General features: G+C 41.4%; 1 protein-coding gene across 2 annotated transcripts in view; it reads left to right on the top strand.

Annotated features, from left to right (window-relative positions):
• The window catches only part of LOC120562917 (alpha-1,6-mannosylglycoprotein 6-beta-N-acetylglucosaminyltransferase B-like), a 125,911-nt gene extending 101,847 nt beyond the window's left edge, over nt 1-24,064 (top strand). The window contains exons 9-18 of one of the 2 annotated variants that reach the window (XM_039806872.1): nt 2,407-2,538; nt 10,610-10,743; nt 12,316-12,446; nt 13,218-13,223; nt 14,494-14,649; nt 14,871-15,017; nt 15,555-15,671; nt 19,947-20,021; nt 22,379-22,662; nt 23,788-24,064. In XM_039806872.1, coding sequence (XP_039662806.1) covers nt 2,407-2,538; nt 10,610-10,743; nt 12,316-12,446; nt 13,218-13,223; nt 14,494-14,649; nt 14,871-15,017; nt 15,555-15,671; nt 19,947-20,021; nt 22,379-22,662; nt 23,788-23,986 — 1,381 coding nt within the window. In that variant the 3' untranslated portion in view covers nt 23,987-24,064. Of the gene's footprint in view, nt 1-2,406; nt 2,539-10,609; nt 10,744-12,315; nt 12,447-13,217; nt 13,224-14,490; nt 14,650-14,870; nt 15,018-15,554; nt 15,672-19,946; nt 20,022-22,378; nt 22,663-23,787 lie in introns of both variants that reach the window. The other variant, XM_039806869.1, reaches the window with a different exon arrangement.
• The last annotated feature ends 3,319 nt before the right edge of the window (nt 24,065-27,383 follow it).

The following is a 27,383-nucleotide window of genomic DNA, read 5'->3' as shown; positions in this document are numbered from 1 at the left end:
GACAACATTACAACTTTGAACTGGCTTTATCAAGTCATAGAGTATGGGCAGGTCTTCGCCTAAAACTACAGGGAAAGGTAAGTGATCCGCAACTCCCACAGTCAACAGATAAGCCTGTCCTTTAATCTCAAGATAAATAGCGGCGGGGGGGTAAGGCTTCTCATCACCATGTACACAGCAAATAGGAACTGTCTCCAGGGTACAGATAGCATTAGCTGGTACATACTTCCTCTGTACAAGTGTCTGAGTACTGCCAGTATCAATCAGGGCTCTGAGGTTCACCCCATTGATTTTAACACCAACCATTTTCCTGGTATGGTTACCTTTGGGTTCAGGGTTAACACTCTGGCGTGGAACAAAACACATCTGGGTCAACTTGACTGGATTCTTTGGGCACATTGGTTTAATATGACCTTCTTGTCCACAAAAGTAGCAAATTGGTGTTCGGTTAGGAGCTCTGGGTGGTGCATATTGGTTCTCCCTCATGGGAGGCTTACCCGCTCCTCCCCCCGACCTCTGCGGGGTGCTGAAGTGCTGAGGGTATGGGCCTGTAGCAGTCCTTGCCAGTCTTCCCACCCATACTACTCCATGGCTGGCCTTTCTCCGGGCAGCCACAAACACATCCGCAAAAGAGTGGCAGCCTCAGCAGCAGATTTCGCCCATGGCGCTCCTTTACCCAAACCTGAAGCTCAGGGGACAACATTCTCAAGTATTGTTCCATGATCAGGACTTCACTAATTTCATGAAGTGTTTTACCTTGCGGTTGTATCCATTTGACATACAGCTCTTTCAGTCTCACATACAGCTCCTGGGGGCTCTCCTCCGGTTCCACATGGAGGGATCTAAACCTCTGCCTGTAGGTCTCAGGGTTAATATCATATTTTTTTAGAATCGCTGTTTTCACTTTATCATATTCATGAGCGTCATCTACATCCATATGCACATAGGCTCCTCTGGCCTTACCAGTCAGCAGCGGAAGGAGGCGAAAAACCCAGTCCACTTTTGGCCCACCGACATGCTACTGCAATCCTCTCAAAAGTAATTAGGAAATGTTCAACGTCATCATTTTCTGTTAATTTTTCAGGTCTAGGCTCATAAGAAGATCGAGACTGACCTGCTGAAGACATCGTAGGGTGGACCGACTCTGCAGCGGGTGAGGCTTGAGCTTTTGGATGATTCTCATTCAAATTGTAGTCCTCAACGGGATCCAGTACTGTGGAAGCAGGCTCGTGGATTGGAGATGTACGATCCTCGACCTCTTGCTGCAGAAGGCGAAACTGATGCTGTAGTGCCTTGAACTGGTGCTCCTGGCGGTCAGCATGCACTCTCCATTTTTCTTCCCGGGCCTCCTGTTGACCCACAAATGACTGGATAATCCCTGCCAGGTCACTCAGGCGTTGGCTCTGTGCCATCTTCATCCTCAGTACTTGATGCTCCTTTTGGTACTTCCTCCGCCATTGTGTCTTCACCGTCCACCCGAGGTCCTCTCGGCTGTATGAGGTTAACTCAGTCTTCTTATTCTCTGTCTGACCGCCTCTTCTCCCTCTCCCTCCTGCATGCTTCACAAAATGGAGGAAAAACCCAAATGAAAAAAAAAAAACCTTGTACTCCTCAACTGGTTGATCCCACCACTGCCACCATATGTCAGGGACCAAGCAGTCAAGCAGGAGGAGTCACAAGGAAATTTCAAAAAAAGGGTTTTTTATTTTACCCACAAATCATTACAACAAATATATATAAAGTTTGGGCCCTTAAAAAGAGGTCAAACAAACAAAAATAACTTAAGCTCGAACATAGCAAACGCAAAAGTACAACTGACCTTCCATACATGAAACAAAGGGAACTTATATACTGGCTGGTCAGACCAGGTTTAACACCCAGGGGAGACTAACAATTACTAATATATAAACTACAAAATAGCAAAAAAAGAAAACTTCTAAACACTTACTCCAAAAGAAATATACTCATAATTAACATTAACTGAATAAATGTACTAAATACAATACAAATCAAAACTCAAATATCTTAAGGAAAAATAAAAACCTCCCCCCCTGACCCCCAACAAACATTGGTAGAGTCCAATTTGGGCCACCACCCCTATAAAGCATCTGTTATTCCAAACGCCCCCTTTGTCCCTGCAGCCTGCAGGGTGTGGACTCCGTAACACTGGTAAGCGCTTTTAAGATGGCTGTGTGGCCACGGCTGCGGCCATCACATGTATGTTCACCTTCTCTTTACCGTTACTTTCTGTAACAAAACCAAAATATTTTTGTCCAAGTCAACAATGAATGATTGGATACTCTGAAGTGCAGTCCATGTGCTTACAGTATTTTTTGGAGTGAATCTTCTCTCTTCACTGTCGGTTATGTTTCTCCGCTTGTCTAAACTCTGTTTTGTGTGTTGCAGGTTCCTCGGTGTGCCCCCAGGCAGAGGCAGTTGCCCACTGACTGGCCCGCTGCCCTTTGACCTCATCTACACTGACTACCATGGCATGCAGCAGATGAAGCAACACATGGGGCTCTCACTCAAGAAACACAAGTTAGTGTGTGTGTGTGTGTGTGTGTGTGTGTGTGTGTGTGTGTGTGTGTGTGTGTGTGTGTGTGTGTGTGTGTGTGTGTGTGTGTGTGTGTGTGTGTGTGGATTCCACTATCTCCATGTCCTAACTGTATGTGTGTGTGTCAGCAATTTTCCTGGCCAGCAGGTACGTTTATTGGCTGTGTTTATCGATTTATTATTGCTGGTAATAAGAAGTTCATGTCTCTGTCCAGATGTCTGACTGTAACTCATTCAGCTTGTTAAATTCACACATTCTGTCTGTCAGAAACACACTCCTGCACGCACACATATACATATACTGCCTCCCTCTAACCACTCATTCTCATCCAGTTAAAGACCTCCAAATGCACAATATGTCAAACACATGCATGTGTTTGACATATTGTGCATTTGGAGGTGCATTTTGCATGTTGTGATGTAATGAAACAACTTCACAACGCACACACACAAAGTTGCACTGCACTACCTGTCATGCACCATTACTCTTCACAGCAAGAATAATATAAATATCACAAGTAGTAGATTGGAGGCATATGAGAAAATGACAACACAACATGCATGCACATTGGGACACATGTACATCAGTTTGTGTGTTGACCGATTTCCAATCAAACCCTGTTTCTACAGCTTATAATAGCTGTTTTAATGCACTCAGGTTCACTGTCAGCAGCAGGGTGGTCATTAAACACAGAAGAAGACACAGGAAGACAGGAAAAAAACAGGAGACATCTGCCTTATGAAAGAGGAGAAAGATTAGTGAGATGGTAAAAAAATGAGAGACTTTTTTTGTGCTGTTACAAAAGTGTGCTTAATGTCTTTTGGCATTGCTATAAAGACGGAACAACTTGGAAACTAGGCCATGACAGTCATGAGATTAAAGCAATAAAACAGTAAAGTAATACCCAAAACAAGAAGTGTTTGAAAAAAACCACCAGCTGCACAACCCTGCAGAGCACAGCAACACAAGCTCATATTATCTTCAGAGGTCCGTGTTGTTGTCTCAGAAACACATAAGATTGAAAGTCCAGCTTGAGCCTTGTCCTCTCCAGCCCCTTAAAAACAGCTTGCGGCCACCCCCCTCTGTCTTACTCATCTTCCCTGGTCCAATAAATTGGCATCTCTGTCTACTCCCTGTATGTGCTTGCAGCAATTGACATTTTGCTTTCCTTGTTCTTGCTCCCAGCGTAAAGAAGCAACACTGAAAGATAAAAGAGGAGAGGGCATGTGTGAGTAATAGGCCAAGTGAAAGCGAAACAGAAAAAGGAAGAGATACAACAGTAAAAGTGTAAGGAGAGATGGCAACAAAGAAAAGAGAACGGAGAAAGAGATACCACAAAAAAAGAGGAGTGGAACGTGTCTAGAGTCAACCTGACACCACATATAAAGGACTGTTCCATTTATTTTTAAAATCCAATTATGAGAGAGAGAAATGCATTACGAGTGGGCTGGGGAGCTATCTTCCCAGCACACAACCTGTTTTGCTGTCTTTCTTTCTCATGATTTGTCACACACAATCACACAATTCCCCCAGACAAGATGCCAGTCAGCCAGCAGTCTGTACCTAATTGCTTGCTGAGGTCAGCAGTCCTCCCGCTCCATCATTACCACGTGGAGTCTTGATTTCTGCTTTCCCTAACAGAATGTGACTTTTAGTGTTTGTACGAGACATTCTTTTGTTCGCCCATAAGCTCGCACTAAGGGAATTATCTGAATGTTTCAGCAATTTGGATGGAAAGAGGAACATCTATCCTCACTTTCACAAGAGGATGCGCTTCACTGATTTCAAATATGTGAAGAAGAATGCCCAGGATATTCAATTATTTGGTCAAAGGCAGAATTATTAACACACTACAAGCTTTAAAGAATTCACTCAAATTTATGTCAGCTGTATGACATGTAACATTCACCAATAATTTGTATTGATCTAAGCAAGAAAACTACACTTGTTTCTATAGTTCCCCTCTCTTATATTTAACTTTATTTTTTATTCATCAGCCATTCGTGCCTAACCTCTTCATCCATTTATCTTAACCCACAATTCCACTAGTTTAGGACAGGTAAATTACATACCTATTCGCCTCACTCTTTCCCAGTGTCTCTCTCTCTCTCTGCCTCTCTCTCCTCTCTCTCTCTCTCTCTCTCTCTCTCTCTCTCTCTCTCTCTCTCTCTCTCTCTCTCTCTCTCTAACTCTTTTTTCTCTCTTGCTTCGCCAGGCTAGACCGGTCTAGTTGAGCTCTGTGTGCTGAAAGACATCATTAATCAAGTGCTCTGAGCTTTGGGGCCCTTCAGCTCCCTTTAATTACTTTTGTTTTATGTTCCCACCGACATCCACATTCATTTATTATGCCTGGACAACACGATGCTGTCCTGTTCGGAGTGTTGTTGTGTTTGTGTGATTGTGCGCGGGTGTGCGTGCATGCAAGGAGGTGTAAGTGCATCTGTGCTGCCGTTAAAGATGCTGAAAGCCGATAAGAGATAGTCCTAAATCACACCAACTCATCTGATAATAGGACTAGCATATTGATTTCCTCTGCATGCTGAATTTACTGCTCTGATAGATAGAAAGAAAAAAAACTCCTTACTTAGAGCTAGAGGACCTGTGCTTCCCTGGAGCCTGCTGCCTCTTTGGGGACACATCACTAACTTTTAGCAAAAGAGCAGTTTTCATTGAGTTATCAGTATCTGGTTGTTTGTTTTGATTTTGGTAGAGAAAAACAGCATTGTTATTAGCTTGATGGCAATCTAAATATTTTATTATTTTAAAATTAGTTCCAAAGGGTTTCATTAGTCCAAGGTGTTGGACACATAATATAAAAGAACATCTACTGTAGTCTATCAATCAGGGGAATGACTTTTAGGTCACTTGGCAACATTTTAACAGCTCCTCTGACATAATTAATTTAATCCCTGGCATGTTCTTGGGCTTCTTTCCAATTAAGGGTTTTCCCCAACTAACGATGACCCCGCTTTCAATTTAAATTAAAACATAAAAAAACATGGCTCCAGTTCGTATTCATTGCGCAAGTAGTTCTACCTTACAAAGTCTAAGACTGAAGGGTGTAACATAGTGAGTAAACTGCAGCATCTGCTAAAGTAATGGGGGATAAATGGTAGATGGAAGAGGCAGTATTGTAAACATCACTGCACTTTGAAAGAAAGGAGTCACTAAGATAAAGGTTCACTGCATAATGTGAAAAGTGTAAAACTGCCTGTAGCACTAGTTAACCATTTGTATCGTTTATTACTTCCGCCAGGGAGGTTTTGCCTCGGTTTGTCTGTTTATTTGTTTGTCTGACAGCAAGATTACGGAAAAACTACTGGCCCGATTTACATGAAACTATGTGGAAGGGTGTAGCATGGGCCAAGAAGGAACCCAGTAACAATTTGGATCGGATCCGAATCAAGGGATGGATACACAAATTATTTTTCACTTTCGTTAACATTGCGTGATAGAGTTTGTGCTGCATTCATGTGGTGTCGGAATGATCGGAGAAATTAGTTCCTAATAGAAAAATTCACACTGCTGAGACAGGACTGCCTTGGCGGAGGTCACTCTACAAGTGATCTTCTAGTTTCTAGTGTTTCTTCACATGCCTATTCAACCTGTCTTTGAACAGCACTCTATGAGAGCACATGTCCTTTATTACACAAACTGTAATACTTGTGTCTAACACAAGCTGTTAAACACTAAGCATACCACATGTGCTGAGGTGCAACAACTGTGTTGAAGCTACTTGTCCACACAAATGTTACTGAAATGCGGCAAACCAATGTGCAATCAATACTAAAGTACTGTGGTTATTGTTATCCATCAATTTCTTTTGGTGCCAGTACAAAATTCAACTAAACCAAAGTCCAAAGTACCACTTTTTTTTATTGTATATTTTGCAACTAATGCAAGCCATATTCTAAGTACCTCAACAGTTAAAGTGCTCATATTATGCTTTTTGGCTTTTCCCCTTTACTTTATTGTGTTCTACAGTACAGGCCAAAAGTTTGGACACACCTTCTCATTCAATGCGTTTCCTTTATTTTCATGACTATTTACATTGTAGATTCTCACTGAAGGCATCAAAACTATGAATGAACACATATTGAATTATGTACTTAACAAAAAAGTGTGAAATAACTGAAAACATGTCTTATATTTTAGATTCTTCAAAGTAGCCACCCTTTGCTTTTTTTGATAGCGCTGCAAACCCTTGGTGTTCTCTCAATGAGCTTCATGAGGTAGTCACCTGAAATGGTTTTCACTTCACAGGTGTGCTTTGTCAGGGTAAATTAGTGACATTTTTTCCCTTATTAATAAAAAAGCAAAGGGTGGCTACTTTGAAGAATCTAAAATATAAGACATGTTTTCAGTTATTTCACACTTTTTTGTTAAGTACATAATTCCATATGTGTTCATTCATAGTTTTGATGCCTTCAGTGAGAATCTACAATGTAAATAGTCATAAAAAAATAAAAGGAAATGCATTGAATGAGAAAGTGTGTCCAAACTTTTGGCCTGTACTGTATATCTTTTTGTGCACGTTATAGGTTTACAAAGTGAAAAAGCCCAAAGTCCACCCCAAAGGGACTTACCATCTTCCAGAGAAAACACTGTTCACAAACTGCTCCAAACAGCTCTATTGTAGTCTAGCCTTTACTTCCGTGACAAACGTGCATCACTTTGTAACACACGTTATAATGCTCACCCAGCTGCTAGCGTGGTACTCCTTCATACTCTAGCAGTACTAGCTAGCAGTACTTACTGTGCATGTGCGACTCCCAACAAAGATGGTACAGAAGTGAGATGCCTCACTCCGTAGCTAAAACAGAGAGCTCAACACACAGGGTGAAAAGAGGAGCTGCAGATACGTGCAATACAACAAATATATGATGTTTTCTGAAAATTAAATCCACATAAACTATTCTGGTACAACCTCTAAATACAATTATGAACCTGAAAATGAGCATAATTTGAGCACTTTAAGCAAACTAGAGAAAAAGAGAGACCGAGATGGAAACTAAGAGGGAGACAGGACATAGGCTGGATTGACAGGAGGAAACTGGTTAATATTCTCGCGAGATCACACGAAAATCCATTTTGTCAGGCTTCAAGTAATACATTTGTGTCTGAACTAGCAGTTTACCGAACCAATCAGCATCCGGTCCGGAGTTACTGGCAGCTGTGTGTGTGTGTGTGTGTGTGTGTGTGTGTGTGTGTGTGTGTGTGTGTGTGTGTGTGTGTGTGTGTGTGTGTGTGTGTGTGTGTGTGTGTGTGTGTGTGTGTGTGTGTGTGTGTGTGTGTGTGTGTGTGTGTGTGTGAGACTGCTCGTTTAAAACAACAGACTTATAGACAGATAGTTCATACTGACAGGTATTTTTACCTGTTTTCTACCTATTTTTAGTAAACTGGCGCCATCAGCATATAACTCTGCAGTGCAATGCTTTCACTCAGGCAGTGAAGGATTATCTAGTATCTCACACTACCGCTGCGTTAGGAGTGGCGTGCTGTTACGAATGCTCTGCTGACGGGCATGGTTATCAGGAGAGAAAAAAATTATTGAACTGTTCATTGGGCTGAATAACAAAAAATACTGCTTAAAATTAAAATGTCTGTTGTTGTCCAGTCATATTTTGGTTTGTCTTACGCCCCTAAAGCTGAAGCTGAAACTGTGGGTGATGACACACCACCCTGCCATATTCTCTTCTCACCCTGGAGTATTGTTGAGCCTTGCTGAGCAGCCGTTTAACCCAGATTAGCCCCATACTCTGATCTCCGGATAGATATTCAGCTCAGCTACTCCTCCGCTTATCCCCTCTTCTTCCACTCCTTCTTTTTTCCCTCCCCTTTGGGACCTCTTATCGGTTGGCAGAAACATTTTCACTGTTTCAGAGCTGGCGAAATGTGATAGCGCAGGTTGGAGAGAGGGAGGAATGAGACAGGGCAGAGACAAGTGAAACTTAAATGTATTAATAATTCGTCGTCAGCTTTCTGTGACCCTTTCAAATAGACACACAACATTTTCAGCAGAATCTCATCCTTAGTGCCTCAAACAAATCCACAGATAAGTGCATGTTTTTTTTACTCTTTTGCAGATAGGCCCATTTTTAAGAGCTCCTTTCTGAGATATATCACTGTTGATGTATTGGTTGACCTCTTGGGTGCTGCAGTCATTGACAGAAATATCAAGTGTCAAACAAGCCCGAGGTGTCACCTTGTCTCTATCAAGACTCAAAATTTCCTGAAAATATATAAACAATCAACCAAACCCCCTGTCTTTAAGTGTGGCAGATGCCTGAATACAAAGGTAAATGCTGTTCTAGGAAATTATGGACATTGAAAGTTAAAGAGCCAGCAATTTTGATTGTTTGCAAGTAGGTGAGACACAAGACATTGATGACCTTACTCATTTGAGGGGATAAGTGCCTTGATTGTAGAAAACATGTAATTCAGATATTTGCAGTGCAACTATAATACAGGAATGTAATATTACATTTTCATAGCTGTCAGAAAAGCTGTAAGAATCAAAGTCCAAGATTGTTTTTCTGACTCACCATTTACACCAATGTACCACAAGTATACAATCAGAAATCCATAATTGAACAGACAAGGAAACCAATTTCTCCACTGTGAGCAGCTTTAACAGACCATAAAACAGAATAGCAATATGACATGTTGTATTCGAGTGATTGCAAACCTCTGTGATCAGAAGTCTCTCGAGGGGCCGCTGTGATGTGAAATGCAAGGTTCACGTGACTGAGACAGCTGATGGCATCAGTAGTCCTTTAAGACTCTCACATGTACAATCACTATTGCTGTACCCATCTCTAATTACATGATCATCACACAGATCAAGGATCTGTGTGTGTGTGTGTGTGTGTGTGTGTGTGTGTGTGTGTGTGTGTGTGTGTGTGTGTGTGTGTGTGTGTGTGTGTGTGTGTGTGTGTGTGTGTGTGTGTGTGTGTGTGTGTGTGTGTGTGTGCGTGTGTGTGTCTGCGTGTGTGTGTCTGCGTGTGTGTGTCTGCGTGTGTGTCTGCTTGTGTGTCTGTGTATGTCTGCATGTCTGTCTGTCTGTCCGTCTGTATGTATGTGTGTCTGTCTGTGTATATGTGTGTGTTGATGCACAGCCTCGGTGCTTTAGTGCTATGCTACTAAGCTTTCACCTGGAACACCTTTATTCTTGTAATTTTTCTTTATTGACAAACCTGCAAATATGTACTATTATGTGTTCTGTTGTGCTAAATATTGTTGTTAGTAGTTTTCTGTCATTAAGCCTCTTGTCAAAGCTGGAGACATAGTGATTTACCACACAGGGCCAGTTTTACTAACTTGAAAATGCAAGATTTGTGCTGCACCTTGCATTCAGTTTGTCCCAACCGACGAAAACCTATCATGTAATAGTCAGCACCTGACACAAGCCTCAATGCATATCCTGCAAGTGAGGCAAAGCTCAGATTTGTCTGAGGTCACCAAGCTCAGAAAATAAATGATAATGCTGTGATGCAGGTTCAAGATTCTTTAGTATCTCAGCTGCACCTAAAAGATTTGCCTATTACTCATAAAATTGCAATTAATGCAAGACATTCACAAACTTCACGGAAGATAAGACAGCGATAGCAGTAGTGAAGCACAAGACACACAAATGACTTAATATTATGTAGTGATGGCCTAAATATCGTTAACGAAATGAGTAAATATAAATACACAAGATGAAGAAGCATCATTTTCATTTATGTGGTTTCCATACCATTTATTTGTCGTATATAAACACTTTTATACTAATTACTGGTGGTTTCTAACACTTTATAATGCACTTGCAAGCAAATAAACGTTTTAAGTGCTTATTATTTTGCTTATTGCTTATTATTCTGTCAACAACTATAACTCTATCCTGAAGCATTCATAACTGGTGTATAAACAGGTATTGAATGCTTGATATCACTCTACTGTATAACATAGCTGTAATTACATATGATTACACACAAGGGAAAAAATCCATTCCTGATATTTCTTGGAAGACAATAGGAATATGTTTGTTTTAAAGTGGTTGTGCTGTCTTTACAGATGTCATATCCGAGTGATTGACACATTTGGGACGGAACCAGCTTACAATCATGAGGAGTATGCAACGCTGCACGGCTACCGGACCAACTGGGGCTACTGGAACCTCAACGCCAGGCAGTACATGACCATGTTCCGTAAGAATAAAACCTCACAACACCTTCTGTAATACATTACACATGATGTCAGTATACTAATGGTTGTTTTACAGAATATTACAGAATAATATTGATTTACACATCACATTATAAATAGGATTTGCAAATATTTTTTACTCTCATATCATATTTTTAAACGTGTAAAACACAAGCATTTGTATTTTATAACTTCAAAACTGAGCTGTCACACACTCAGACAGATCTGTCACTAGTTTTGACAGTGTTTTCACTTTCCTTGACAGGTCTGGCTGCTTGTTCACATTAATTTGGAGTTATGTGTCTAATGCAGCTATTTTCAGCAACACTACAGCTTCAAGCTATGTCTGTTCTTCATCACGTTTGCTTTTCTTTTTCTGTTTAATGCTACACAATATGTCTGATCTGCTGTTTTCAAAGCCTTCGTTGTTGTCTGTCTCCTGACTACTCCTGACTAAAAACATTGACTATTTAACTCTCTTCTCCTCTCATATTCATTACTCAACAATGTCATGCTCTGTCAGCTATAGTTGGCACTCAACAGCAGGATCATCATAAAGTCAATGCGGCCTACTGCAAACAACCACAGTTCACACCATCCTAAGCTAGTTAAAGGTCCCACGGCATGAACATTTCATTTTATGAGGTTTTGTAACATTAATATGCGTTCCCCCAGCCTGCCTATGGTCCCCCAGTGGCTAGAAATGGTGATAGGTGTAAACCGAGCCCTGGGTATTCTGCTCTGCCTTTGAGAAAATGAAAGCTCAGATGGGCCGATCTGGAATCTTATCCTTATGAGGTCATAAGGAGCAAGGTTACCTCCCCTTTCTCTGCTTTGCCCGCCCAGAGAATTTGGCCCACCCATGAGAGAGAGACATCATGGCTTTCAAACGAGCAAAGTGGCAGTTGGTCAAGGCCACACCCCCACCCTTCACCTTCCCCCCCCCCCTCTCCTCCTCAATAGCTACAGACACAGAAATGGCACATCCTAAGGAAAGCTCATTATGGGACTGGCTCTAGTGGATGTAATTCTGCACCAAGGCTGAATTTCGGGAAAGAGACTTCAGATACAGTATTAGGGGACCACTAAGGCCTATATAAAATCATCCAAAGAGCGCCATGTCATGGGACCTTTAACTATTTCATGAGAAAGAGCAGCAGGAGCCACAATTTATTACTTTTATGAAATATATAAGAATGTACACTGCAGGAAAAACATTGTCAAGGACTGTGAGGATGCAGTAAAAAGTAAAATCATGAATTTAGTTTGTTTTGATCATGTTAAGTTAAAGTCAATACTGGGGAAACCATTTCAGTTCACCTTAGTATTGCAAAAAGCATCTCAGCCTCACATAACCAACAGCAGCTGGCTTTATAACAGTCACTATTTATAATACAAAGATGTAGTGCTCTTTTTCTGTCTTTTCTTACCGTCTCTCTGTAAAAATGAAACTTTTTTTTCCTCTCTATCTGTATTGTTTTCTCTCTCTTTACTACATATCCTGCCTTACTTTACTACTCTCTCTCTATCTCTCTCTCTCTCTCTCACTCACACACACACACACACAAATTCAGCTCACACACCAGACAACTCATTCATGGGCTTCGTTTCGGAGGAGCTGAATGAGACGGAGAAGAGAAGCATCCAGCAGAACAAAGTCAACAACATGGCCGTAGTGTACGGTAAAGAGGCCAGTATGTGGAAGGTACATACAACAAATCTCTGTTCAGTGTTTCCATGTACAAAGTAAATGGATTTCCTGGAGTGCGACAAAGTATACAGAAAATAAACACAAAAACTAACATATATGTGTAGGTAACCATGAAATACACATAAAAAAACATTTCATAAACACACACATACATGGAAATGTTTCTGTTTAATTCAGAAAGATGAGTTTTGCACAAGGGGTTACTTGTCAATTCCTCATACAGCAGTCTATTTTAATGTTGATACATACATACACACACAGACACACAATACCCCCCACAATATACTGCAGTGTTAACAGAAAAATCCAATGACAGCATTTTTCACACCCCCGCTGTTTGCACTATTACAGCTCAGCTTCACAATTGTACAGCTTTAATTTATAGGCAATTTTCCTCTCAAAAGCCGCCTGCATGTTCCTCTGCATATTGTAGAGCAGCACAGTTGTGCCTCCATTGTTAAAATTATTGTAAAGATGTTGTTTGCTGCCAGTACTTTTTACTGTGTGTCTGTACAATTCCCTGGATTTCTTTATGGTTGTGGCTTGTCTAAGAGACAAGCACAGACTAGTGATGGAGGGGTTATAAAAGTACAATAACCTGGTAAAAAGACAGGAAATGTACAGTAATGTGTATTTTTTGTCTTCTCTCTCTTCTTTGTTTACCCCATTGTTGTATTCTTTTTGTCTGATTTTATTTTCCTATGTTTCTGTCTCTTCTTTCTGTCTTTCTTTCTTTTGTGGTGAATCCGACTGGATGCGCGTTAGCTTCAGGTAAGGGCCTGTTACTTTTACCACATATTTTTCTTAGGACATCTCACACCCTACACATATGCAAAAAAGCATGCAGCATAAATTACTCTGAGCCGTTAATAAGTCAAGGAATAGACACATGCACTTATACAAACACACTTATTGTCAGGGTTGGATCCAGTACAGTGATTCATGGGAAGCTACTGGTCACAAGTGCACTCAAATGCACTGCAGTATTCACAGGAACAGCCATCACTCTTCAAGTTGTATGTACACCAGTGATGTATGTAGAAGAAAAGTCATTGAAAGGATGTAAGTTTTGTGTTAAATTTCTTATAACTGGGATTATAGCTTGACAAATGTGGCCACTGTAACGCTAATGATGATGTTGGTCTTCTCAAGTCGCTCCCACCTTATTTATAGCTATTATTTCATAATTTTGTGCTTTGCCGGCGACAAATTAGAGGTTTGCTTTTGTCTACCTCTGTCTGAAATCAAGGTCCCATTTTTTCAAAATTACATGAATCGTGTGTGGTCAATGTGCCACCATTTTCTTTGTACACAACTTATGTGACATCAAGAACAGAAAGCATGACAGCCGTCCCAACAGTAAGGATTTAAGGCTCAGCAAATATGCTTCCCTTTTGACATCGTACCCATACGACATGCCGTGCAAATCGGACTCCACATGTTAATTTTCTTAAATCAACATTTCAACAAATGAGGTGAGGGATAAAAACCAGCACAGCAGAACATTGTTATTATCAGTCCTAATCCAATGCATGTTGAGAGAGTTAGCAGAGAGAGAGCGAGAAAAAGAGAGAGAGAGACAGAGAGAGCGGCAAGGGCAGGTTATGGAATCTGCACTCTTCCACACCCGTGTTTCCCCTTCTGCTAATTCATGTTGTCTGCTGCACTTAGCGCTTGAGCTAATCTCCTAATTGGCTGGTAAAATCCTCACAGAGGAAGCTATTGATCACTACAGCCACCATTTACTGCTGCAGGGAGCCACACCACAGCACAGGGATACAGTAAGCTGTTCATCAGCAGAGAGCAAGTCAATACCCTGGCTCAGTGTTACGCTCCATTCACATGTTTCAGTTTTGGTTGTTAACTGATCAGGTTGGTGATTAACCATGACATTGACAGTGTTCTGGCTCTCTCCTCTTACACTCTGTAGAAAAATAAGCAGAGATAAAATTACTGCTATAAGTAAATTAAAGTGAAATCCTGTCTTAACCCTTGGCCCTCAATCACACCAACCTATCTTTTTCCCTTCCTATCCCAGCAGGGTAAAGAAGGTTTCCTGCAGATTCTCCACAGGTACATGGAGGTCCATGGCACAGTGTACTATGAGACCCAGAGACCTCCCGAGGTCCCGGCCTTCGTAAAGAACCACGGCCTGCTGCCCCAGCATGAGCTGCAGCAACTTCTGCGCAAGGCCAAGGCAAGACAGCGAAGAAAATATTACCTACATACATGTACATCCTGTTGCATTTTCACTGCTGGTGTCATTCTGAGTGCATCTCAACTTCAAGTCTTTTACAGTACACTCACATTTATCCAGAAACTGATTTTGGTATACACACATTACAATACTGATCTAAAAAACATGTTGAAGCTAATAATTACCATATTTACAAAATAATATTCCTGAATGTTTTCTAGCTCTTCATTGGCTTTGGTTTCCCCTACGAAGGCCCAGCCCCTCTGGAAGCAATAGCCAATGGCTGCATCTTCCTGCAGCCCAAGTTCCACCCGCCTCACAGCTCACTCAATCATGAGTTTTTCAGAGGCAAGCCCACTTCTAGAGAGGTACGCTCATTATGTTCATTACTCCCCCACCATTAGTCACTGATGAGGATATTTTGGCCACTGCAGTTTTCACTACCAGCCAAGTTACTATGTAACTTTATTCCTCAGTAGATCTTTCAAAAGAACTGGCACAAACTGTAGGTGCAGACAGCACATGTTAGCGCTTGATAAGAGGCTGGAACAACACAATCTATGTTGCTATTAATGACTTTGGAGCAATTCTTGCAGTACCTTCTTCCGGCCCAGTGCAGTCTTTATAGCCCTGAGAAGAACATTGTCGAAATGCTATTAATTGTTAATATTCTAGCTCTGCTCTAAATGTGTCAAACTAGACATGTAAAATATGTATTGGATATGCATTCAATACAATCAAATACCCAAAATAAAAAATACTTTATATTTAATGACAGCATCATCATTACTGTAGGGAAAGGTTAAGAATAAGCAAGATGATGTAGCTCCCCACAATTACCCTTTAAGACATTTAGTTTAGACACATAGAGTTTTTAGTGTATGTCCTGCGTGTGTCTTCTGTAGGTGTCCTCCCAGCACCCATATGCAGAGCAGTACATCAGCAGACCTCATGTCATGACGGTGGACTACAACAACTCCCTGGAGTTCGACTCTGCCATCAGGGAAATCATGAGGACCAAGGTACTCTTACCCACTGTGCGCAGTAGGGAAAGAAATCGAGACGTGTATATTGTATGCTGGTACTTTCCATTCTCTCTGATGCAGCTAAGCTAATTCAGGCAATGACTTCAAATTGAAACTGAAAAGCCTTTTCTATCCATTCAGCTTGTCCTTCAGTCAATATGGTCGTCTGAATCATAAATGTGAAAAGGTGTTCTGCACTGATATGTCAACAAATCATTGTTGATTTGAATATGAATACTAGCTGGGATCTTATGAATCAAATCCCGATGTGAATCTGTGCGGCATTAAATAAGAAGATAAACTGTATTAAAAAAAGAGCACAATTTTGCGACATAAAAAAAAAAATTATTTTACTCAGTAAGGTTAGATTTATAGATGCCCTTGTTCTGTTTTCTAGTGTTTGTGTTTTTTGTTTACCTTTGCCATCAGGCAGCTGTGATAAGGTTAAAGTAAAGTACTGAAAGTTGATAAAGCGTTTTTTATACTTTGACAAACAGCACAGTAGCTTTGCCACAGTGGCACTTTGCAGAGCGACTTTGCCAGTATGTAGGTAGCAGTCTGATATTGCAGAGTGCTGAACTTTTCCATGCAGGAAATGTGGGCTGACAGAAAATATGAGGATGTAGGAATTGCCAAGAGTGGGAGAAAGGTTAACTAAGGAGTCAACCGGGGAGATTAAATCTTTCTTGACAGCAGAAGAATAGAGAGAGAGAGATGAACATACAGACAGACAAACAGAAGGATTGAGAGGGAGTTTTAGATCGACTAAAGGTCTGCATGGTCTCGAAAGCTATCTGTTCTCATTAAATTGGAAGACTTTAGGGTGCAAAATGTTCCAACCAGGCACACAGCATAAACCTTTTATATCTCAAACTAAGTATGTTTACAAATGTAAAAATGTCAGGTGCATCAAGTGCATGAAATTGATACTTTGAATTAGAGATTACTGTAAGCAGTAGATCACTATTCTGGACATGGCTTTAATTATCTAGAGAAAGCATTGTCTCAGGCAGTGCGTGCAGACATGGATACTGCAAAAAAGAAACGTGTCTTGTTTCATTACAAACACAAAGCTTATACGAGATACGTTTACAGCAGCTTGACTCTCCTCTAGGTTTTTCTTATGGTTTGAAGTTGTTTTCAGATCTGACAAAGTGATGTTTATAGCTAAAGAAATCATGATACTGTGGCCAAATGACATTACCTGTCATATTTTTTAAGCCATCTAGCTAATTCCATATTGTATTTCATAGAAAAATCTGCAGTAACGCTCCAGCAAAGTATCACTTTTAACTGCATTAAGGGCACTGAAGGATCATGTGAAGTAGGAAGACAGCTGTCTGCATGATCCATTTAACATTCTGTAATAGTTTGGGCCTTTTGCAGATAAGAAGGTGTGCATGGAGATAAGAGGAATGGTGGTGTGTGTGTGTGTGTGTGTGTGTGTGTGTGTGTGTGTGTGTGTGTGTGTGTGTGTGTGTGTGTGTGTGTGTGTGTGTGTGTGTGTGTGTGTGTGTGTGTGTGTTCTCATCTCTGCATCTTGTCTGTGCTGTCAGACAAGCTACAGTTCAGCAGCCCTGGCTGACTGCTCTGTCTCCGTCTGCACTGTCAGACCACTGAGAGAACTGATAGACCCCTTCACCCTTCACTGGAGGCACAATGCTCCAGCACACACACACACATACACACACACACACACACACACACACACACACACACACAGTCAGATAATATTCTTCTCCTTGCATTTATCACACCACACAACCACAATTGCAGAGACACGCATCGTCAGGCATATGCATATCAGCACACAGTCTCATAGTACGTGTCCACCGTCAGCGTCATTTCCACGCTTTCCATTCACTTCTATGGGAACAGCCGTGCAATGCATTCTGGTAGCGTTGCAGGGATTTTGGAGAAGCGGGCCGTCAAGTCGCCCGCTCCTCATTTGCATAAAGTGGAATCCAGGCTACTTTGCGCAAATGAGGAGCGGGCAGCTTGGCTCGTCGCCTCTCAATAGCTCTCGAAAATCTTTTAAACTGACCGCTGTCGATCTGAAATGCAGTCGCATTCAGCATCTGCATAACCTCTTTCTGCCATAAAATGTTTTTAGAAACACATTTCGGTGAACTATTTTCGTAAAAAATAAGAGATCGTATTCCAAACGAGCCGCCACGTTTGTCTGTTTTGTAACCCGTGAGCAGAGAGCGCCACATGACGCGTTCGTCCAGTCAGGTGCAGCAATGCTGGGAGGTGGGGCGAGCCCTTCTGTGAAAAAAAAAACGCCTACATGGACACCTACCATTAACCTTATTTTCTACCAGGCGCGTGTGCGCTGCGTTCCAGCTGCGCCACAGTTTTGTTTGATCACCCACACATTACAGCCATTGACTTCAAGACACGCACTCAAACATACACACACGCACGGGTGTGTGTGTGTGTGTGTGTGTGTGTGTGTGTGTGTGTGTGTGTGTGTGTGTGTGTGTGTGTGTGTGTGTGTTTGTCTATTCCATGACATACGTGCGTTAGAGGATGGATACCCAAACCGAGCCGGATTTAGAAATTATGTTCGGGTCGGGCTCGGTCACATCAGCGTGATAAGGCATTAAACATTTTAAATTTAAAAAAGCTTATTATGTAGGTGTGCGCCTGTGTTAACGTGTGCTTGTTGACCCGCTCATCTGTTGACATTTCCGAATGCCTTCCTACAGCTGCTTAATAAAAGCTTTCCACACAAAAAACATACATGTGTCATTAGTATGAGAACAAAATGAGATTTTAACTGTGTCGGGCTCGGGTCTGGCTCTGACATAAATATCTTAATGCCTGTCGGGCTCGGGTCGGGTTCGGTTACTGCTCTGTCAGACGCGGGCCGGGCTCGGACAGAAAAATGCGCCCCAATCCACACTCTAGTGTGCGTGTGTGTGTGCTCATGTTCAGTCATGGGGGACAAAGCAATCTCTGGCTGGCTGAAAAGTCCTCAGGTTCCAATAAATCCTTTCTTTATCTTGTGTCTTGCTTTCTTTCTCATCCTTGGTTTTGTTATTCCCTTTCCTTACTCTGTTCCTCTTTTCTGTCTCTGTTTCTGTCCTTCAGTCTTTCTCCCTTGTCCTGTTGTTTGCAGTGCAAGACCTTTGCACAATCTTTGGCCAAATAATGGTTTATTATTCCATGCTGTATAAACGTTTGGTAGTTAAACCTTTTTTTGAGGAAACCGCAATTTCTTTGGTTTGTGATACATTTCTGTGGCTTGCACTGTTGCTGTAAAATTCTTCTAAAGTCCACTTCCAGAAATGAGAACATGTTGTAAGTCACCTTGCCTGGTTAGGTAAAGAGAAGTGACAGAAAGAAAAGGAGGAACTCTGTTAAAAGGAGGAACTCTGTTACAGTAGATTGTTGGAGCGTGTTGGTCTGTCCCTCTTGTGCAAGTGTTTACTTTCTGCTCCAGCTTACAAAGTAGATTAACATAAGGCTTTGATCAGATTTGCAGTGTGCGTAACTTTTTTAAATTGCATCATCCCTGCATACTTGCTTCTAAGTGATTTTCACTTGAAATGGGCCAAGTCTGATTTCACACATGGTTGAATATCAGGCTGCTTTGATTTCAGATTGGAAATGCAATTTAGTGAGTCGTGTATAATTTACAAAGGCAGGTCTTTTGCATTAGGGCATTAAGACAAGCCACTTCAATCTCTGCTGTTAGCCTTTAAACGTGGAGAAAAGTCTTCCATTTGTTGCACTTTTTGTAACATATTCTTGTAAGTTAATCATGGAGCTTTAATTGACATTTTTATAGAGTGTGGCAGATTTCCCACAATATAAAGCAGTTTTTTACATCAGCTAATTCAATTTGTATTAATGCAAGCACTGCAGTTGGAACTATTTTACATTCATCAAGTTTTGTGTCCGTTTGTTCTTGTGTATTGAACAAAAGAATATATATGTTTGGTGTTTTATCAACTCATCTCTAGTTAGACCAATCAGAAGTGTGCTTTAGTTATTAAACCGGCACATCACAACAGGGGATGATCTATTGGTATGCAAATAAAGCCTAATGAGTTTCTGAGCAGTGACATACTGTGATTAGGCCCCGCAGAAATCTGACAATAGAAACAGTCATCTGCTAAAAATGACCAAGGAGAAGAGAAATGTATTGCAATTAGTGTGAACAATGAAATGACAGCATTAAAAAGTACATTGTGATATGTGCAAAATATGGAAATAATAATGGGGTGTAGACAGTGTCTGTGTGCTCTTGTGTTTCATTTTCAGGTTGAGCCATACCTGCCTTATGAATACACCTGTGAGGGGATGTTGGAGAGAGTGCATGCCTACATACAGCATCAGGTGAGGTCCAGTCCACGTCAAGACAAATGTGCCCAGACCGCTGAACAAAACACACACATGCAGAGATTCTCTCTTTTAGTTGCTAGTTTTCTCTCTCTCTCTCTCTCTCTCTCTCTCTCTCTCTCTCTCTCTCTCTCTCTCTCTCTCTCTCTCTCTCTCTCTCTAAAAAATCGTTTTACCAGCCTTCAAGCTCCCAACTCTGCTCAATATTTCATCATTGTGTGAATATTACACCCAGAATATTGTGTATCTCTACTTCTACACTTGTGTGTGTGTGTGTGTGTGTGTGTGTGTGTGCCCCAGTATCTCTGTGCTCCACGTATGTAGACTTGTGATTAATCTACATGCTAACTCTCATTACAAACCACATATCTGCCCTCCAGCTCTAAAGCAGAAGGTCTCCTGACACTAATGAGGAGGGAAAAGTAAGATAAGCATGATGATGATGGAGGACTGGGATGAAAGAAAGATTTTTATATATATATATAATCCCACAGTAGATGTCAGACAAACTGCAGAGGTGTCTCTCAACAACCCTTCATCCTCTCCTGACTGGTAGCCTGTTTGGATACAGAAACCGCTACTACCGCATTTATACTGCTGAAAGAGAAATAGGAGAAGGTTAAATACTATGTTAAATCTGTTTGCCACAAGATTTAAAATAGAGACCAGTGCTTACAGTTGGTCAACCTTCCTTTTGTGTTTTTATTTCACTTATATACTGCACCAAAGCAGCACTGGCATGCTGAAGCAGCTTAGGCTGGCTAAATTAGCAACTTCCTTTAGTTTCCCTCACAATTTCTTGGATGTTTTTATATTTTTTTTATTCACTCCTTTGTAAAACAGTTGAACTTTTTGAATTGCCCTTTTGTTGAAAGGTGCTCCTTTTTTTATGATTATTTTTTGGGGCTTTTCTCTTTATTAGTAGTAAAGATAGTGGATAGACATGAAAGAGGGAGAGAGATGGGGGATGACACGCAGCAAAGAGCAGCAGGTGGGATTCAAACCTGCGCTACTGCAGGACTCAGCCAATATGGGGCGAATGCTCTTACAGGGTGAGCTAGAGGCCGCCCCTCACCCCCTCCTTTGTTTTTTTTGTCAGCAGCACCACCCCTGTTTAGGTAACAGCGGCACAGAGTGAGAGGGAAGTTGCCGCTCTTGATGAGAGTTGATCTTTTTTTCAAATGCAGCCACAGCTTGTCGTGTGACTATGGTAACCAGGGTGGTGATGGCACAGTGGACATGGCACCTACCTTTGGTGTGGGAGACCTGGGTTCAAATCCCACTGCGATACATCAACCAAAGTGTCCCTGAGGAAGACACTTAACCCCTAGTTGCTCCAGAGGTGTGCGACCTCTGACATATATAGCAGTTGTAACTCGCTTTGGATAAAAGCCTCAGCTAAATGACATGTAATGTAACCACACACTCCAAACCAAGGAAAAAAATGCAGGTTTAGTATTGCTGTTACTTGAGTATCTGAGTTATGCTTAGCGTACACCCACACCCCAGCAGTTAACAAACATTAATTACCAAATGTTGTGTTGGAGTAACATCAGCTTCCATCTGTGATCATCGGGTCTTATCTGCAATAAACACAATATCTGTTGTTATGTCCTCATTTTTAAGATACAACCTGCTTTATTTTGAGGAAATTAGAGTACAGTAGGTGGGCAGCAGCCTCCTGCCGGATATAAAACAGGCTATCAATATTTAATATAGCCAGCCGCTGTGGTGGTGGTGGAGGAGAAGCGCCCTCTAACCGCCCATAGCAGTAAATCCACAGTCCTCGCCCTAATGCAAAAATACATTCTAAAGTTTAGCAGTAGCTAATATGACATTTCAGAAGTCTGTGTTAGTCAAATCAAGTCAATATCCTCCAAAGTTTGTCTTTTTAGTACCAAATCCCCCTTTTTGGTTCCCTGCTGAGCCATGGCAGAGGGAAGATCCCGACTTGATTTGACACTCAAGCTGCTGAAGCCTCATATTAGCTTCATATAAACTTGGGAATGCATTTTTGCACAGAAGGATGACGTGGACGTGATGAGTGGATTTGTCTCTCATCACTTGCAATGAATTTGCATTCAGAAGTGATCTCGTAAGAGCCAGTACAACCAAAAAGAACTATTATTACAGCAAGAAAAACGTTTTCAATATACAAATGGGCATGTGAGTATTGTTCAAAGACAGACTTTAAAAACTGTGAAATTGTCCTTTAATATGCTTTTGACTGAGCTGCCTCACTATTTTGCCTATTAACATAATAAAAGACACACTCTTACTGTAGGTATTCCTCCAACAGTCTACCACAATAATATGATTGCACAAACTAATGTTACCATGTCTTTCACCTCCAGGACTTCTGTGCCCTTGAGCCTCCCTTCATGCCAGCCAACCTCTCCAGACAGGGGTCTGCTGGTGGCAGCAGGATTACAGGGCCTCTGTTTGTGCCCCTGCCCAATTCCACAGCCGTTGGCTGGGCATCCAATGTGACAGCTCCCCCTGCCTGGCCTCCTCTCAGCTCCCTCCGGCTGCTCGTATCTCAAGAGGGCCAGTCCTGTGTGGAGGCATGCCATTCCAATGGTTTGGTCTGTGAGCCCGCTCACTTCCGCTTCATCAACAACAAGGAGGCCCTGCACAGGTAAGTCATCCACCTGGGTTACATGGGGCCCACCTGGCTGAAAGTTGCACACGTACACACTTGCTGTCTGTCAACCAAACATTTATGGAAAGTTTAGTCCCAACAAGCAACCTTTCTTTACTCAGGGAGGTATTTCTGAGGCAAGAAGAGATGTATACGTCATGTGTTGATACTTTTTGATACAGTATCAATTCTTCAGTCGCAGTCTTTGGACTTCTGTCATGCCCAAAATGATGATGATGATGATATATCTATATACTGGTGTACTCACTCTCTCAGCTTCTCCTGAAAAAGATCATCTGTAGTCAAAACATTGTCAATCTTGTCTACATAAAGTATAAAGAGGAATTGGAGGAGCAATTTCAGATATTTTTTTATATCTTTTTAGCAGAAAAATCAAAATCCCCTCAAAGAAAAACAACGGCTCTGTACCTAAAAGGCTCCTGTTGGTTACACTTCATCTACACAAAGTTATAGAATCTAATCTAACCGTCTATTTCTGCACAACCCGGATGGATAACTTCTCTTATGTTAGTTGACACTGAGAACACCAGGTAGTTATTTAGTTTACTGTACCAGGTCCAGGCAGTTGTAGCAGAAACTTAGGTTTATGCCTTTTCTGGAGCTCTGAGACAGAAAGCCTGCTGGTGTTTCAGTCTCTCCTCCAAACATCCCCCTCCTGACTGCTTTCAGCCATGATTCTTTGCTCTTGTTTCATCCTCCAAGTATCTTTTGTGTTTACTTCTTTTCCACCTGTCTCGGTTTACAGTGCCGCTCTCCTTTTGTTTCTGTTCTGTTACTCCTACTTTCTCACACCGACACCTCATATCTGCCTTGTAGTTTCTTCCAACTTACTTGTCGCTTCTCAACTAAATTTCGTCGTTTTCTTTTTAAATTGGCATCTGTAGTGTGATGAAGGTGATGAAATCTCTCTCTTTTCCTGTCTCTACTTTTTATTTATTTTGAGGTTATGCCAATTCCACTTTCCTTTTTCCTTTTATAAAAAATAACTCTTTTTCTAAGTTATCCTTTCAAGAACACTTCTCTGTTGTTAAACTCTGTGAAATGTTATTTTAGGGTGCATACAGACTTTACATACAGCTGCACCTCTCTTTCACCCCTCAGGTTGGAGGTGCAGTGCGAGGTGGTAGACTCTGAGATAAACCACATCCTTCCGGCCTTCTCGGTGGTGCGGCGGGAGTGCGGCCTCCAGCGGGAACCCCTCCTCTTCAGCTGTGCAGGACACTCCCCCAAATACAGACGGCTTTGCCCCTGCAGGGACTTCCGCCACGGCCAGGTGGCTCTGTGCAGAGACTGTCTATAATGATGTGACTGGTAAAGGACAAACACAAAACAATTAGAGACAGATTGGCGGTGTGTGTGTGTGTGGAGGGGTTGGGGGTTGGGGGTTGGGTTGGGATACTGTAAGGCACCCACAGGTCAGAACAAGTATAGAGCTGTGACAAACAATAATTGTGCAGAGAGGCAGCTTCCCCAAAAAACAGTAAATGTAGGAACATGAGGAACAGTCATGGATTTGAAGAAGGTAGGCCCAAATAGCTGCTAGGATGTAAGTGGGGACTTTGGTTGACTGAAGTTGTTATAACAGCTGTTATACTGTAAATTGCTGGAGATTTTTAAAATAAAAAGCAGTAGACTTTATAGACCAGGGCTCCAATTATACCAGGTATCTTATTATAACCAGGGGACAAAGGCTGGCATACCACTCACCATGCCAACAAATCTTCACCTCTGACTAAAGGACAATAGTTTCTACAAGAGGTTGACCAGTGATATAATACACAACCTTTCATTTTTGGAACTGCTTCTCACCAACAATAAGATGTTTAAGTTGGAAAATATGCACTTGAAGAAGCGTGTGACTGCAGAGAAACTCCGTATTGGGACTATAGTGTCATTCCATGACAGAGTCTTCAAATATCTTGGCTTGGAGAAGGCAACCTCGGGTCAATATCCAATCTCCTCTCTGCACTTGGACAAAGGATGATGGACAACCAGGTTATCTCCCTCGCTTTTACTCCCGTCCTCCAATGATGGACAGAGTAATTTATCAGACTGAACCCCAAGCCTGAGCCAGCATCGGTCAATGCAATCATGACTTGTCGCAAAAAGAAAGGAGGAGGAGGACAGAAGAGAAAAATAAAGGGTATAAGATTATTTTTCAATAAATATGCCTTTGGAGCTCTCGAGTGGATTTTTAAAGAGTCCTCCGGGCTTCATGATGGGAAAAAAATAATAAAATAAAATAAAAATTCAGAACAAATCAAAGTGTTGGATTTTATGTTGTGTCAGGTCTTCACTCGGTTCCTTCCTATCTTTTTAGGTCGGCATGTTTCTTCTCTTCTTGTTCCTACACCCATCAGTTACAATCCTCCCACCATTCACATTCATCTGCGTTTCCATCAGTCCGACTGTAGGGAGAAAGCTTAGATTTTTTATTTTCACATGGGGGCGACAACCAGTACAGGGCGACAGGACAGTCCCAATTAATGGCTTTCTGTCCAGGTGTCTCAAATCTTTGACATATCTGTCCTCCTTTTCACATGTTCAAACCTCCAGGGATGTTGTATTTTTCCCTGTGCAAACAGAGAGCTTTTTTTATTACTATGAAAACTGGTGATTTACAGCTATTTTTGTAGGCACTTTTCATGTTTGACTATATTTCACATTAGGCCTATCCAAAATGCTTAATTATAGTAGAAACAAATTATCACCAGGAGTCTGAAAAGTCTTTGAAAAACTTCAAAAATTCAGTTTAGTATTTGGTGAAAGTTTGTTTCTGATTAATTTTGATTTTGTGAGCCAGATCGGATTCCCCACAACAGAAGTGAAGTTGGTTAACTATCAAATGATGACCTGTGTTTTATATCAAGCATGTGTGTTAGAGAAACAGAGCCGAATCCCAGTGACTAGTAGAATTAAATGAATAATAAATCACAAGTGTGAATGCCAAAGTAGAATCATCAAATCCTCATTGACCTGCACCAACATGGGAAAATGTCACCCCATTCACCTGCGCACTGTGATCACACCAGAGGCAATTCAGATTGCAATGAATACTTTTCATCTCTGAAATTACATCCATCTTCTTGAGTGAAGTATTTACAGTGATCATAAAAAAGCACTTAGGCCTCATGCAGAAAATCACTTCTTTCTCTCCATGAACCCGGCACATGAGAGCGGGCTGCAGCCAATAGAAAGGTTCCAATATCAAATCTATGTGCCTAATATGTGATGATGTCGCATCAAAATTCATTCATTCATATTAATTAAAAGCTGAACACATATTGCATTAGCTATACGTTTTGAGGGAAACGCAATACCGTTTATTCTTTTAGAATCACCTTATGGGAGAGAGAGAGAGAGAGAGAGAGAGAGAGAGGGAAGACTTTTTGATTAAAGTAGTAGATCAACATTTTGGGAAATATGCTAAGGTAGATGAAAAAATTGTTTCCACTCTCCTATCAGCTCGTTCATAAAGAAGAATGAACAGGAGACAGTTAGCTTAGCAGAAAGACTGGAAGCAAAGGGAAATGGCTAGCCTGGCTCTGTATAATGATATCACAATGTGCCCACTGCCTACCAGCACCTCTGAAGCTGACTAATTCACACTTATATATCTTGTTTGTTTAATCCATATCAAAACAAACATTTTAAAATGACAGGTGTGTTTTTACGTGGGTTATGTGCCTGACTTTTTGGGTTGGGTAGTAATTTATTAGTGTGAAGTTGCAAGGCAACCAGCAGCGAGACTCCAGGAAGTCATTGCAAGAATGCAAATAAGCAAATTTCTCAAAATGTCAAAATACTCCTTAAGGTTAAAGGTCCAATGTGTAGGAATTTCTCCCATCTAGCGTTGAGATCATATATCGCAATCAACTCTCTCGCACCACGCAGTTCAAAGTACGTATTACAGCTACGGTAGCCTTCACGCTTCAAAAAGCCACTGTTTTGCTCTTTTCAATATCCTTTTTCTTTTTCTGGGCGAAGAAGAAGACTCCTGTTCCTGAAATTTGTGGTCCTCTATGTTTCCTTTTTCAAACTTGCCGGGGCCGGGAAGCTACAATACCCATTAGCAGCATTAGCAGCACCTGTGAGTTTATCATGTGACAGCAAAAATGCGAAAGGCGGAGCAGTATGTCCTGGATGTCCCTTACCAGCTAACGTATTTCAAGATGGCGCATGAATATGGAGCATCTACCCCAGTTGATGCGAATGCAAATGTAAAATTTCAAGCCAAAAGGAAGTTTGTGAACGGGCAACACAGATTTTGATAATGAACAACTAAACACGTTACACACTGGACCTTTAAGGAAAGATTGTCAACATGGTTAAAACAAAAAAAAAAAAATGTTGGCCTTCAGTATGATACAGGACTTGAGCAGAAATTAAATGCTTACAGTGTTCATGCACCTCCCTGACCTCCACACCTTTACTTCTAACTGCACTGTATGAATTGAACTTCCTGTTTTACAATGGATATAAATTACTGACATCGCATGAATGTCATCCATAGGAGACCAAGTTCATGGTCTCAGTTTTGGCTTCTGCATGTAGTGTCTGTGTGATACTGTGGATGGAGGCACATGAACCACTGAAGTGTAGTATAGTTGAAGCAAAGTATTGGTTTTATTGCAACCATCAGATAATAATTTGAGCCTATAAACTCAGAGCTTTCCAGCTCTCTCTGAAAGTCTCTA

The sequence above is a fragment of the Perca fluviatilis genome, chromosome 1 (genome assembly GCF_010015445.1).
Source record: "Perca fluviatilis chromosome 1, GENO_Pfluv_1.0, whole genome shotgun sequence".
In the NCBI taxonomy this organism is placed as follows: domain Eukaryota; kingdom Metazoa; phylum Chordata; class Actinopteri; order Perciformes; family Percidae; genus Perca; species Perca fluviatilis.
Note: the sequence above shows the minus strand (reverse complement) of the source record. Positions and strands in the feature narration are given on the sequence as shown.